The 15,901-nt window shown below is 31.8% G+C and overlaps 1 protein-coding gene across 1 annotated transcript; it reads left to right on the plus strand.

Annotated features, from left to right (window-relative positions):
• The first annotated feature begins 2,810 nt into the window (after positions 1–2,810).
• Positions 2,811–15,750, plus strand: LOC115881583 (cytochrome P450 4C1-like). Its single transcript, XM_030899126.1, has 11 exons — positions 2,811–2,870; positions 5,551–5,724; positions 6,065–6,262; positions 9,351–9,527; positions 9,726–9,795; positions 9,853–9,991; positions 10,050–10,184; positions 10,240–10,308; positions 14,857–15,022; positions 15,216–15,395; positions 15,587–15,750. The coding sequence occupies exons 2-11, from the start codon at positions 5,568–5,570 to the stop codon at positions 15,748–15,750; spliced, it is 1,455 nt and encodes a 484-aa protein (XP_030754986.1). The 5' UTR covers positions 2,811–2,870; positions 5,551–5,567.
• Positions 15,751–15,901: the final 151 nt, after the last annotated feature.

The following is a 15,901-nucleotide window of genomic DNA, read 5'->3' on the forward strand; positions in this document are numbered from 1 at the left end:
ATACAAACCCCAAATCATAGACACAATGATGACATGTTGATAGGCATATTTAATATAACGTAATTAATGAAAAATATGAAAAACGTAGGCAAAATATCTAACCCCGCAGGGCACTAGGTTTTAGAACCGGGAAATTCCGGTACCGAAAGAACAGACGGGACCGTTTTGGAACATTTCTCGCGGAATTCATTGACTCAGTGGGGGATGAAAGTTACACTCACATAACCGCTAAGTACTTCTAATCTTGTCTAGATTATACGGGCAATTTTAAAATAAAACCTTTATTCTTCCGCAAAGGTAAAAATCTATAGGCACCAAGCTTGGCGACCTCGATGGCCAACGGCTGGGATCTCGGTTAGCTATTCAATTATTCTCGAAATTGGCTGCAAAAATTTGCTGATAAGTTCAGCGTTCTGAGACGATGCCTCGTCTTGCTGGAAAATTTTGTTTTCGAGTTCCATTAGACAGGTCATCAATAAATTGTCCAAAGCCTACTAGTTAAAATTGGAGAACTTTAAAAAATTCTGTATTTCTAAGAGGAGTATAACAAAATATCAAGTTTTTGGAAAGGTAATTTTAAGTTCTTTTCATTTAATTAAATATACAGGGTGCTACAAATTCGAGGTACGAGCATTGGTATCTCGAAAACCGTAAGAGATACGAAGATCGGGGCAAAGTTGCGCTTTAGGATGCTCACCAAGATACCATCAAAAAAGTTTTAAAAATTTCAAGGATTGCTGAGTTTTTTGAAAAAAACGGATTTTTTGAAAATAAATTTTATTTTTTCCTGGCGTTACTTTTTAGAAAATCAAAAAACTAATTGCACATTCTCATGGCTACTTTATTAGGGCTATCTGATTCTGTATTTTTAGATTTTAAAATTAGCTGATAATTGCATTTTTTATTTCAGATTTTAAATGAACTCGCTCTCCTGAGTACAATGATATGCCACACTTAATATTTTTTTTTGTTTCGGACATTTGAACACTACTTAATTAAACTAATTTCAAGTCCGGCTCTGTTTTTTTTTTAAATATTTAATCTATTCATCGTTACAATATTCGTAAGCTTTCAAACTTAATAATGACGTGGAGTAAAACATTGAATACGGATAATCAAATGCAACTAAATAATAAAAATAATATAAAATTATTGGGCATTACTTGACGTCATTTTTAAAAGTGACAATACATTTCAACATTTACAATAAAGAGTACAGAATGCATTCGGAAGTATAAGAAGAAGACATGTTCAAAGAGCTATAAATAAGATTGAACGAAAAATACATTAATTTGTGCATTAGGGACGGTGGTAACCCTTTCGAACATGTAGAGCATTACTAGTTTTAGAAACTAGTTTGTAGAAGTTGATTTATTTATAATAACTACGATTAATATTATGCATATTATTAGATCGTACACTGAGATTTAAAAATCACAATAAAAAAAGTTATAAACAATATTTTTAAATTGCTGACCTGGGTATTATTTGTTTGAATCAATTGGCTCGATTCAATGTTAATTAGCGCTGATCCATATTGTTGCGATGAATATAATCAGATTAAATAATTTAAAAAACCAGAGTGGGACTTGAAATTATTTTAAATAATAATTAAATAGTTTTGTTATTGTTAAGGTACCTAAAACAAAAAAAAGTATCAAGTGTGGCATATCATTGTACTCAGGAGATCGAGTTCTTTCAAAACTTCAAATAAAAAATGCAGGTCCGTATTTAAAAAAATTAAGTTGGCCTCTGTATCTCACAAATTATCAGCTAATTTGAAAATCTAAAAATACTATCAGATAGCCCTAATAAAGTAGCAATGAGAATGTGCAATTAGTTTTTTGATTTTCTAAAAAGTGACGCCAGGGAAAAATAAAATTGATTTTCAAAAAGATCCGTTTTTTCCAAAAAACTCAGCAATCCTTGAAATTTTTAAAACTTTTTTGATGGCATCTTGGTGAACATCCTAAAGCGCAACTTTGCCCCAATTTAACCATCTTCGTATCTCTTACGGTTTCCGAGATACCAATGCTCGTACCTCGAATTTGTAGCACCCGGTATACAGGCCCCAAATAAAAAATCAATTTTTCTGTTGATAACTCTTAAATTATTAATTTTAAAAAAATTATATTTAAACCATTAAATTCTATGTAAAAAGGTGCTTTGGAAATGTTTTCATAAAAATACAAAATTTTCCATAGCAAAAAAGTTACAGCGATTTGTTAAAAATGCACATTTTTGAAAAATACCCAGTAACTCCGAAACGGTAACAGATATCGATGTGCGGTTTTCACTTTTCACCATCATGTTTTTGATAAAAATTGAGCTCCAAACACCGATATTAGTTTTCGTCTGTCTCCTATAGAAAAGGGTGTTTCCCTTTAAAAGCGTCGAATTTGACCCACCCTGTACATTATTATTTTTTAGATTTCTGTTTCAATGGCAAAATACCCAAGAATTGAATGTGCCTCGAAAATATTGACATTGTTTAAAATCTACTGGTTTTAAAATTCGCAGATGCAATTTTCTCAGTGTCACTTTTTATGTTCTGCTACCGTATTTTTACACACATAAGCGCATTGGATTTGATGTAACTGGGAAGTTAGATGTATGCAAAATAATTCAATAAAAACTAAAACTACCTGGACTGGAGGTTGCCAACGGTAGCTAATAAGTTCCTGTAAAATTTGAACATTATAAAAAATTACTATATTTCACCTCATTAATATTGCATATTTCTCCGAAAAGTAATCTAATTACTAATAATGTTGAAGGGCAATTATTTAAAAAAAAATTATGTTTATATACTCAGGCAGATGAAGCGGTGCATTATTATTTTTCAATTTGTTGTCTGCGATTGTTTGAACGTAAGTATTCATCAAATTGAATTTTTAAAATTTATCTAAATCTTATAAGAAATCATATTCATTGATACTAGGTGCTTAAAAAAACTAGTGAGTTAATATACACTCAGATGCAAAAAAACGCAACAGAGAAATTTTTGGTCGAATTTCAAGTGTTATATTTTTGTTATTTTTAGCCCTATTTTCATGAATTTTTTAACAAGCTGTATATAATAATATCAACTTTAATTTGTAAACTCAGTTTTTTATAAACTTTAATATTTGGCATATTGTACAGGGTTAATCGAGGGGTTGTTTTTTAACCTAACTTTGACACACCCTGTGCAATAATTTCGTGTGTAAATTTTCCTGAAATATAATTTTAGGGTTAGGACCATGTCTCCTGAGCATTTTGTTTTTGGGATCATGTCAATACATGCCTTGGTTAATTTTTAGGAGCGAAATAAACTTGCCATCAACAATTTGCAATTTTTTCAAATTTAATTTACTTTTGAAGTTTTTTTTCAATATGACAAGGCAGCTTTGGTGATTATTGTGAACTATATACTACTATGAACTGCCCATCATGTTCGACGTTTGGGAAATGCTTGGTAGGAGGGTTAGAGGTCGAGAAGCGTTAAATGAACTTCGCTTGGTCCCTTAAAGAAGAATGGGAAAACATAACGCAATATGATATATGCAGCGTCAATGACAGTATGAACAAACGTATACAGGCAGTTATAGCAGCCAGGAGAGGCAATACAAAGTATTAGGGTATTTTTTACATTTTTTTTCTGTGTGTATACTTCAGTATTACATATGTTTTCCTTAATATTGTTAGTTCTGTTATGGTTATTAATGTTTATTTAAACCAGGACTATATCGTTAGTCTTCACGCTCAGGAGACATGGTTCTTACCGCAAAATTATATTTTAGGAAAATTTAAACACGAAATTATTGCACAGGGCGTTTTAAATTTAGGATAAAAAAACAACCTATCGATTAACCCCGTATAATATGCCAATTACTAAAGTTTACAAAAAACTGAGTTTACGAATTAAACTTGATATAATTATGTACAGGGTGGGTCAAATTCGACGCTTTTAAATGGAAACACCCTTTTCTATAGGAGATAGACAAAACTAATATCGGTGTCTGGGGCTCAATTTTTGTCAAAAATATGATGGTGAAAACCGCATATCGATATCTGTTACCGTTTCGGAGTTACGGGGTGTTTTTCAAAAATGTGCATTTTTAACAAATCGCTATAACTTTTTTGCTATGGAAAATTTTGTATTTTTACGAAAACATTTCCAAAGCACCTTTTTACGTAGAATTTAATCGTTTAAGTGTAATTTTTTTTAAAATTAATAATTTAAGAATTATCAACAGAAAATTTGATTTTTTATATGAGACACCCTGTATATCTTTAATTTATTGAAAAGAATTTAAAATTACCTTTCTAAAAATATAACACACTTGATATTTTGCTCGATTCCTCTTCGAGATATAGAGTATACAAAAATTGGCACGCTTTGAATAAGTAGGCTTTGAATGGCACCGACTGTAATGCAAAAAAAATCTAGCTGTGAGCATCAATTAAAACGAAAATAATATTTGTTATGAGAGATGCAGAATTTTATAACAATTTAAAATATATTTAACCAACATCAACACATTTACACTATATCTGATAACAATAAAAATAAATAGCAAACCAAGACATGAGATTTTGCTGCAGGTGTTCGACCGTCTTCTGTTATATCGACCATCTTCTGTTATGGACAAACGGGGCGGTTTCTGAACATTTCTCGCGGAATTCATTAACTCAGTGGTGGTGAAAAATACCCTCTCATAACTGCTAAGTATTTCTAATTTGTCTAGATTATATGGAAGAATAAGGAACTTTTATTCTTCCGCAAATATATCCAGAGGATTAGATCCATGGGCACTAAGTCAAGTGACCTCGACGGCCAACGGCTGGAATTTTGGTTAGCTATGCAATTATTCTTGAAATTGGCTGCAAAAATTTACTGATAAATTCAGCGTTCTGAGGCGGTGCCTCTTCTTGCTGGAAAAATATGTTTTCGAGTCCCATTAAGGGCATATCATCAATAAGGGGTCCAAAGCCTACTAGTTAAAAGTGGCGAACTTTTAAAAATTCTGTATATCGAAGGACAATATAACAAAATATCAAGTATGCTATATTTTTGGAAAGGTAATTTTAAATTCTTTTCGGTTAATTAGAAATATTGAGGGTGTCCCAAATAAAAAATCAATTTTTCTGTTGATAACTCTTAAATTATTAATTTTAAAAAAATTATACTTATACCATTAAATTTTACGTAAAAAGGTGCTTTGGAAATGTTTTCATAGAAATACAAAATTTTTCATAGCAAAAAAGTTACAGCGATTTGTTAAAAATGCACATTTTTAAAAAACACCCCGTAACTCCTAAACGGTAACAGATATTGATGTGCGGTTTTCACCATCATGTTTTTGATGAAAATTGAGCTACAGACACCGATATTAGATTTCGTCTATCTGCTATGGAAAAGGATGTTTCCATTTAAAAGTACCACCCTGTACAGTTTGCTAAAAAATCATGCAAATAGGACTAAAAATAACAAAAATATAACACTTTAAATTTGACCAAAAATGTCTCTGTTGCAGGTATATATTTAAAAATTAATTATATACTTAGTTTTAGATTGAAATATAATGTGGGAGGAAACAATATCAGTAGTACTACTGGCTGTAACACTATTGACATTATGGTCACTGTACACCAAAAGAAATATATTTAAGTTCGGAAATAAGTACATCCACTACACATTCTATCCAATTTTTGGACACTATTTTCAACTTAAAGATATGAGTGAGTATTAATATTATTACAATTTCTTTCACGTGAAAAGAGAATTACCGAAAACGTATGATAAAGAATTATATTAAAAGTTTCTACATTAAATCAGCGTGTGTTCTTTATACAGTATGTCCTCTGATTGTCTGTACAAGAGAAAAAAAACCTTTTTCATTACTGACAGTTTGAGAAAAATGCATGCTGCATAAACATTTTTGCTTGTTCTAAAATGGTTAATCTCGTTTATACTTTTCCAAACTTTCATATCGTTTTAGAGAAAATTAAAAAAAAATGAAAGTATGGTTGAATGTTTTTTTTTTATTTTCTCTAAAACTAAACTCTACACTTGTTTAAGCTATGTTTGATATATCCGTAAAGGAAGGAACGAAGAAAGGTTTTCCATATGGTTGTTGGTTAGGACATAATTATTATTACGTAACAACCGATGGTGAAGAAATAAAAACAATTTTAACGCATCCAGATACGGTAGAGAAAGCTGATTTCTACAAAACCTTCAAAATAGGAGCTTGGAATACTGTTTTATTGCTGCCAGGTAATTCTTTGCATTCGTTATATAGGTATTTAATCATCATCATCATCATACAATTCGTCCCGCTACTGCACATAGACCTCTATCAAATTTCTCCAATGCTTTCGCTGCTTGTTATCACTCATTTACTGTATAGGACAGATAAATGGGTAGATTCTATGACGTTGATTTTGGCCTATTCCATTGCGACCTTTAAAGAGCTAGAGAGATTCTAATTTATTTAACTTAGAAACTAAATTTTCATTTAGCCTTTTCAATAACTTATCATCGCCTAGCACAAATAACTGCACATTTTCCAGTCTACCGTATTGGAATGGAATGCTTCCTGTCGTTTAAGGCGGGTTTTCATTAGTCGATTTTATTGATCAATATCATTCAATCTATGTCATTGAAATAAAACAGATTAATGTGAACATTATTTCAACCATATTGTTCAATGTTTTCGCATTTCTAGAAAACTGGAAGCCATTTCTACTTTTGGTGAACCAATCGTATTGATTCAATGAAATTGAATAGTGCTTGCCCCTGGGAACAAGCTGGAACAAGCGTTCAGTCGCATCAAAGTGTTTTTCGGTGTGTGTTTCTGTTGAAATAAGTAAATCAAAATGTCGTTTAAATGGAGGGATTTCCATGTTGCAAAATTTCTGGAGTTATATCAGGCAGAGGAATGTTTATGGAACTTCAAATGTGAAAATTATTAAAATATAACGCTACGGGAAAAAAATTATGAAAATATTCGTGTTGGAATGGACATAGAATTTTTAACTTTAACCCTCTTTAACCGATGTTAAAAACAAAATCAAAAGTAAAATTAAATGTTCACACATCATACGAACGCCAGCAGGCACAACTTTCTTCTTGGCAACCATTTTTAAAACTAGATTGAATGTTCAATATTCTTGAATCATGTGAACGAATTTTCCATTTATTTCTATGTTCAGTGGTATAGATTCAATGATATTGATCAATAAAATCGACTAGTGAGAACCCGCCTTTATTCTTCTTATTGACAGAATTTGCATATGACTTTATCTGCCAATCGCATTAGCTTTATATTCCTATTGGGCTTGCAATGCCTTGTTAGCTTGCTAGAAGACTAATATGATTTATGACAGTTCTCCTTTCTTTGCTTATCAGGTATTATGAACTAGATTCTGTTTCGATGAATTTTTCACACAATAATACAGTTTGTAAACACTGCTGCATTAATCCAGCGGAGACCAACTTTTTTTTTCTTTGCTAATAACAAATTAGCCAATGGACAAAAAAAATGTTTAATGATTCGAGAAGGATATCTCTTTCCGTCGTCGGAAGCAAAAACACAAAGCACGAAGAAAAAAACTATTTAAAATATCTAAATACAATTATTCAAGAATACTTTGGTGTTTTTCAACCACTATAAAAACCGTTGACGTTCTGTTAAAATGACATTATGTCAAATTAAACTTCAAAATTAACAAATTATTATTTTTTAATTTTATCTTATGCTTATTCTATGTTCATTAAAATCAAGAAAGCTATAGCCATACATTACTAAACTCTACAGTTGCCCGATAACATTTATTTATATTAGACTGTATTAAAAAAGCCTCTTGTATTTTTCGTTTAGAGGATATCGCTTCTTTCATAATAATTTTGCGTTGTTAAAATCTATTCTGTGCTCTGTGTCCCATGAATGATGGCAAATCTTAGATTTGCGAAAATCGCCCTTTCTTAAATAACCCTTTATGTTCTTTAATTCGAATATTTTGCCGGTACCCGGTGGCGTAGAGGTACAGCTCTTGTCTACCAATTCAATTAATAAAATAAAAATAGTTTGGGTACCTAGGTCCTGAGGTAATAATAGGCGGTTGAAGCGTAATGCTAGCAACATTACCTTTCTTGTATACCGAACGGCTCTAGTATGGCAACTGTACATACCTTGCTACTCACAAGGCGTTAAACGCTATACGGGAGCTATTATATTAATTCGAACATTTAAGGATCTAGATATTTTACCAATATAAAATTTATCACATTCTTTTCAACATCATTATGGACGAAATAATAGGAAATGTACGTTTACTGAAAGGATACAGTATGGGCGACCAGGAAATTACTATTCTATGCTATGCCGACGACGCCGTATTGGTAGCTGAAAATGAGAACGATCTACAGCGCTTATTACATCGATTTAATTGCACTGCCAAATCACTTAATATGATAATATCGACCCAGAAAACTAAATGCATGACGACATCAAAAGTACCACTAAGATGCAAACTGGAAGTCGAGGGCAATGTTATTCAGCAAGAGATGAAGTTTAAGTATCTAGGCATAGAAATCTCAGGATATGGTGATGTAGAAGCGGAGGTGCGAGAACGGACAACGAAGGCAACCAGAATAGCAGGATGCCTGAATGATACAATATGGCGAAATAAAAGCCACCATTGAGGTGAAGACTAAAGCGAGAATTTACAAGGCAACGGTACGACCAATAATGACATACACTGCAGAAACTCGACCTGATACAGCGAAAACTAAACAACTACTAGAAACAACCGAAATGAGAGTACTACGCAGAGTAGCTCGAAAGACGCTTCTGGACAGGGAGAGAAATGAAAGCATAAGAAGAGCGTGCAAGGTGGAAAATGTAAATGAGTGGGTACTCAGCAGAAAGGAAGAATGGAACGACCATATCAGCAGAATGGACAACAGAAGGATATTGAGAGTTGCATGCGACAAATCACCGCTAGGTCACAGAAGCTTAGGACGTCCACAAAAACGATGGAGCGACAACTTGTCAGTCTAACCGGTAGAGACGACGAAACCAAACAGGCGATTCGCCTAGTATGAAGAAGGAAGAAGAAGAAGAAGAAGAAGAAAATTTATCACATTCACATGGTATTTTGTATATTACAATTTTTGTTTGTTGTCCAGTATTCATTGGTTTTATTGGGGTTAAAATGGATCTAAATGGATTTTGTGTTTTGAAGGAAGTCCGTATGTTATATTGTTTTTTTTTATTAAAAGAAAATAATACAACAATATAATATAGGATACTGTTTCTGATTAAAATATTTATATGTTGAACTAATCATCTGCTTTTTAGAAAAACTATGGAAACCACGAAGGAAACACTTTTCAAAAAGCTTCAGCCAACCCACTCTTAATTCGTACGTCCCATTTTTCTACAAAAACAGCGTAACATTGATGGAAAAACTAAAAAATATGCAGAACAAGGATCTGTTTGAAACATTTGTCAGTTTTACTTTCAACTCGTTTTGCGGTAAGTTTTTATTCTTACTTAAAAAATATTACAGATCGTTAAAGAACAAAAACGGCGTCAAAGACTTGATTAGGGCGATTTTTTATCATCGATTGCCATACCACAGCCGTCGTTGACGCCGTTTTTTTTTCAATCGTATGGTACATCTAATCTAAAAAGTGTAGATAATAATTTTTCTTTAATATGCGTTTATTATAGAAATTATAACTAACAAGGATTATAATATACAAACGGAAGAAGGCCCTAAAGTAGTAGAATGGTTGAATTTGTAAGTACACACTAGTCCTAATTTTATATAGATGATACATTAAAAATTTGATTTTAGGTCTCAGAAAATACTTGGAGATAATATTCTAAGAGTAGGTTCCGGATTTTTCTTTGTAATTTTGTTTGTACTAACAAAAACTACACAAGTCTATCAACTACTTAAATGCGTAATATTATACAGGACTATTACTCAACAGGTATTTTAAATATATTATAAAATAATTAAAAAGACAGCATTGTCAATGTTTGATTTAGATTATTGATGACAGAGGAATGGAAATTAAAAAGAATCCTGATGCAGACTCAAACTTGCTCGATACAATGACAAATGATGAAAAAACATTTTCTAATAGGATAATTAATGACGAAATGGTGACATTTACTTTTGCTGTAAGCTCCATTTTGATATTGTGTTATGTTTTTCTTTAAAAATATATTGTTTTAGGCTGCAGATACCAGTGGCAACACTTTGGCCTTTCTGTCAACACTTTTGGGCATGCACACTAATGTTCAGGTACTACATAAATTGATTTTTTTGCTAATAAATTATTATTATTAGATTGCTAAGATAGATTGTTATAAAATCATTTATTATGTTTTTTTGCCGTTAACTAAATATCCTTAACTTGAAACATCATCAGATTTTGATAAAAATTTATCTTAAAATACCGCTGTCATTTTTTATGTAAAATTATACAGTATGTCCCCGGATTGTCTTTACAAGAAGAAAACGTTTTTTATTTTTGACGTTTTGAGGAAAAGGCATTCTTCATAAAAGATGTTGCTTGTTTTAAAATTGTTAATCCAGTTTATACTTTTCCAAATTTCCATACTGTTTTAGAGAAAATTAAAGAAAGAAAATATGGTTGAATTTGTCCCCTAAAAATCAAAAGGCGTTTCTATGGTAATATAACTTCGTTTTCATTCTTCGATAGATTGTTATTCAAGAATCTTAATTAACCTAAAGTTTTTTGTTGTTTTAAAATGTTAAAGAAATACAACATTTATTTAGTTCAATGCTAAAGGGTGATGATAGTTATCGAAAAATATGATACTTTAACAACAGTAAAGAATATGGCATTCATCAAAATTAATAATAACCATCTATCAAAGAAATCGAATTGATATTACTATAGAAACGCCTTTTAATTTTTAGGACTTTTTTGTTTTGATGTCAAAAAGAATTAAAAAATTTTTCCTCTTGTACAGGGTGTCCCATTTTGGTTGAAATCATACGGTATCTCCGTTATTAGTAAAGATAGGAGGATGCGGTTTGCACAAACCTGTCCCACTTTTTTGTCAAACGGAAGATGCTGCAAACAAAATTTTCATAGCCTTCTTCGTTTCTGAGCTACAGGGTCTTTTTGAAAATTTTGCAATTTGGGACACCCTGTACCTCTGTTATTGTAAAGGTATCGAGAAGGTGAAAACTGTTTATTGTAGAACTTTTTACGTAGAATACAGTGGCGTAGACTGGTTTTCTACGAAAAAAATATTTTTGAAAGTATGAACTAAAGTTAGGTTTTTTCAAATGGAACACCCTGTATATTTATATATAATATGATCTGTCTTACTATGGGCTTCTCAAAAATGTATATCACTCTATATTTATTTTCAGTATTTACTGCAATATTTAAAATATATCATTTTCTTATTAGTAGGCCGTGATAAATAACCAAAAAAATAAAATGGTAGGTATTTACTAAAATAATCTACACATATTGAAATTTTATTTGGGATTAATATATTACACTTTTGTGTTACTGTTACCACTGAATCTGTGAATATATTTTTCTTTTTCTTATAACGAAAATTATTATAACGGGATGCGTTTGCAAATATCTAAAAGCTTGCATTATTAAAGCATTTTTCAGGTGTTCGACATTGTTGTAGTTGCCAAGATATACTTCATATTTAAAAAAAAAACAAAATCAGAAATCGAGAACGAACAAATCCGGGAATCAGTGGGGCCATCATATGGGTTCATTGGTTCCATATGTTGGGATTAATTGATTCATTTGAGAAATAATAATTTAGCAAAATTCTAATATTTTCAAAGTTGTGAGCTGGAACCTCATCTTGCTGAAAGTATATTTCCCGTAAATTAGCTAAAGAAATATCTAAACTTTCCTGTGCGGTAGCTTCCAAAATTTACAAATAGCGGTAGAGAGTTAAGTTTCCCTAATATATAAAGAATTTATTAGTGGCTTCCAAAATAAAACAAGAGACAGATATAGCAGTATACTTTTAATAATTCCTTAGTTTCATCATTTTTCAATCATGGCCTACTAATAAATATGATATTTTAATAAAAACTTTTAAATATTGCAGTAAATAGTGAAAATAAATATAGAGTGATATATATTTTTGAGAAGCTTATGGTAAGTCAGATCATATAATTTATAAATATACAGGGTGTTCCATTTAGGAAAACATAACTTTAATTCATATCTTTAAAAATATACATTTCGTAGACTAACAAACTACCCCACTATATTCTACGTAAAAAGTTCTACAATAAACAGTTTTCACCTTCTCGATAGCTTTAACAATCACAGAGATACAGGGGGTGTCCCAAATTGCAAAATTTTCAAAAAGACCCTGTAGCTCAGAAACGAAGAGGGCTATGAAAATTTTGTTTACGGCATCTTTCGTTTGACAAAAAAGTGAGACAGGTTTGTGCAAACCGCACCCTTCTATCTTCACTATTAACGGACATACCGTATGATTTCAACCAAAATGGGACACACTGTACAGACAATCCGGGGACATACTGTATAGTGAATATTATCGACCGTAATTTCCAAGCCAAATTGCCAAAACATCCACATTTAGAATCTTTTTTTATAATGGCAACAACTGAACTAGAATGTATGGATTAACGGGAGGGGGGTTAATCACCTCGACCTTAAAGATCTACTGTATCCCCCTTTCTTGAGTTATAACTCATCATGCAGTCTATATCTCATCATACATGGGAATCTTCTTGATGTATGGAGACAGGGTATTTCCCATCCGCCTCTGGGCAAAAGCTATTCATCCGCTGAGGAGTGGGGTTAGCCCTCCGTGCACTTCACAGTCTAGGAGCTTGTCTCGGGCTGAGATATCCTTGAAGTGGAGGCTGGAGATTCTGCATATATATGACAGAATCTGCATTCTGCACTGTTTCTTAGCTGCAATCTACTGAAGTGAATCTTTAAGGAGACAGTGTCCTGTTAAAAACAAAAACCCCGTTACAATCCGAAGATTGTTGATTGTTCTTACTTAAATTTAGAAAAATCTTTGATTTTTCTCGGTCGTAAGTCTGAGATATACACTATCGGACAAAAGTAGAGCAAAAAAGTTCATTTTTATTCATGTTTGAATAAAAAAAAAAATTAGGTTGTGATTTTCGGCTATGTTTACTAACACACTATCCTTACACTATTACTATAGTACTATTTTAGAACTAGTAGTATAGTACGAGTACTATTTTGGTGTACTTTTAATCAGTTTAAAAATGGTAAATAATAATGATTATAAAAATTGATGAGAATGGGGGCGACAAAAGTAGGGCAACAAATTGTATTCAACAGATTTTATTGTGTCTTATTTCAACAAAAAATATTTAACACATTTAAGAACAATAATAATTGAAAGTAATACATTAGTAATTGATAGAATATCCATTATTATTAATAATTTGCTGACAACGGCGCGGCATTGAAGCAATCAACTTCTGAATGACATTTTCCGGAAGATTTGTCCAAACTTCATTAATTTTATCCGTCAAGGATTGTTTATTTGGAAACATTTGGGTACGAATACGACGTTCTACTTCTTTCCAGAGATGGGGTTAAGGTCGGGGGATTGTGCTGGCCATTGCAAAACTCGAACGTCATTTTCCCTAAACCACTGTTGAACAACTTGTGAAGAGTGTTTTGGATCGTTGTTCTGTTGGAAAATAAAACGCAGTGGCATTTCCCATTCTGCATAAGGAAGCATAACATTCTACATGATATCCCTATACACAAATCGGTCCATCCTGTCATTAATAAAGTGTATAGGGCCTATCCCATTCCATGAGAAACAACCCCATAAAAATACACTGCCTTTACCGTGTTTAATTGTAGGTGTTACGTATTTAGGATTAAACCTTGTATTGATTGGTCGCCTCACACGTCTCATTCCATCAGAATTGAATATTTTGTAGCGCGTTTCATCACTGAACAGAACTTTTTTCCAGTCACTGACGGTCCAGTTTAAATGCTGACGTGCGAATGCCAACCTTGCTGCTCTATTTCTTTCCGAAACTAACGGCTTTTTAGCTGGACGTCTACTAAATAACTTTGCATCTACTAATCTTCTTTGTACTGTTCGTATACCAACCGTAATTTCTGGAATTTCAGCAATAATTCTAGGCGCGGACTTCCAAGGATCATTTTGAGCAATTCTTTTGATGCGTCTGTCGGTCATTACTGTTGTTTTCTTTGGCCTTCCCGATTTTGACAACTTTTCTAAGTGTCCCCTGTCATTATACGATGAAATTATTTTAGATACACTGTACCGAGGTAACACAAACTGTCTTGAAATATCGGCTTGTTTGTTACCTTCCATGAATGCATTCACAACTCTTTACTTCAAGTCTTTTGAAATTCCTCTTGGCATGACTAATCCAACGTAGAAATGTTTAAAAAACATAAAATAAACCTCGCACAATTATTTTGGCCTTTACTTTTGCTAAAAACCCTTCTTTGGAATGAATTATTTGAATGTTGCTCTACTTTTGACGCGTTACTATTAAGCATTTAAAACTAAATGTCAAAATAAATTCATTTGTTTTGTTAGTAAAAATTCTTGCTGTTATGGATACTCATAGCCTACTTCGTAGTTTTTAAATTTATTGTATTTGTATACATTATCATGTATGTATAATTAAAAAATCGCGATTTGCAAATATTTCTCGAAGTGTTGCTCTACTTTTGTCCGATAGTGTATGTACATATAAAATAGTTATACAAGTATATAATTACATATGTATGTAAAACTAAGTACCATACTGATTACTACGTACTCTGTTTAGAATAAACTTTATGAAGAGATATTGGAAGAAATTGGACTTGATCGACCAATTGAAGCATCAGATTTGCATAAACTCAAATATACAGAGAGAGTTATTTTAGAAACTCTCAGATTAATTCCAGTAGTTCCAATAATAGGAAGATATATATCAAAGGATATTAAATGCGGTAAGTCGTAAATAAATTTGATTATTTCAGTTTTTGGTATTACATTTTTGATTCAATATAAGCTATTAGATTGTAATGAATATAATACTTTCAAAATGGTGTATCGTATCATATAATAAATCCTCCTAATCAATTATCATCTTAAATATGTATTTTATTTTGCTAGTAAGTACTATTTGACAATTTTGTTTAGGTTCAAAAACAATTCCCAAAGGTGTAAATGCCGTTGTAAACATATTTAGTCTGCATCGTAACGAGCAGTACTGGTCAGACCCTTTGAAATTTGATCCAGACAGATTTTTACCAGAGGAGATTGCAAAAAGGCCATCTTATTGCTACATGCCATTCTCCACAGGATCTCGAAATTGTATAGGTAAGTTTTTATAAAAAAATATAAAGTAGATAGAATGATTATTTATCAAAAATCAAATTTTAATTTGTAATCTTGGAAGCTTTGTATGTACTTTTCTCTTCTAATAGTAAAAATCATAAAGTAACGAACACGGTCACTGTCATTATCTCCTTTTTATGGACTGACTATTGTACAAACGTATATTTTTATAGGAAAAACATACGCATTGATGAACATAAAAGTAGCTATTGCTAACATTGTACGAAACTACAAGATGTCTTCGAAATATAAATCAGTAGAAGAAATGGATTTCCGATCATTTATAACGATGAGAGCAAAACATAACCTAGACTGCCAATTTACGCCAAGAAAGTAATTATTTTATATATTTTTGCTACTAAATACTATTATTATTAGAGTTAATGATAAAAGTGAAAAATGTATGTCCCAATAAAGCCTACAAACTAATTTCTGTTTTATTTCGATTTAATTCCTTTCACAGTCTATTTATAACAAGCCTGCCGATT

Source organism: Sitophilus oryzae, unplaced genomic scaffold (genome assembly GCF_002938485.1).
Source record: "Sitophilus oryzae breed Bouriz unplaced genomic scaffold, Soryzae_2.0 scaffold_172_pilon_pilon, whole genome shotgun sequence".
NCBI lineage: Eukaryota > Metazoa > Arthropoda > Insecta > Coleoptera > Curculionidae > Sitophilus > Sitophilus oryzae.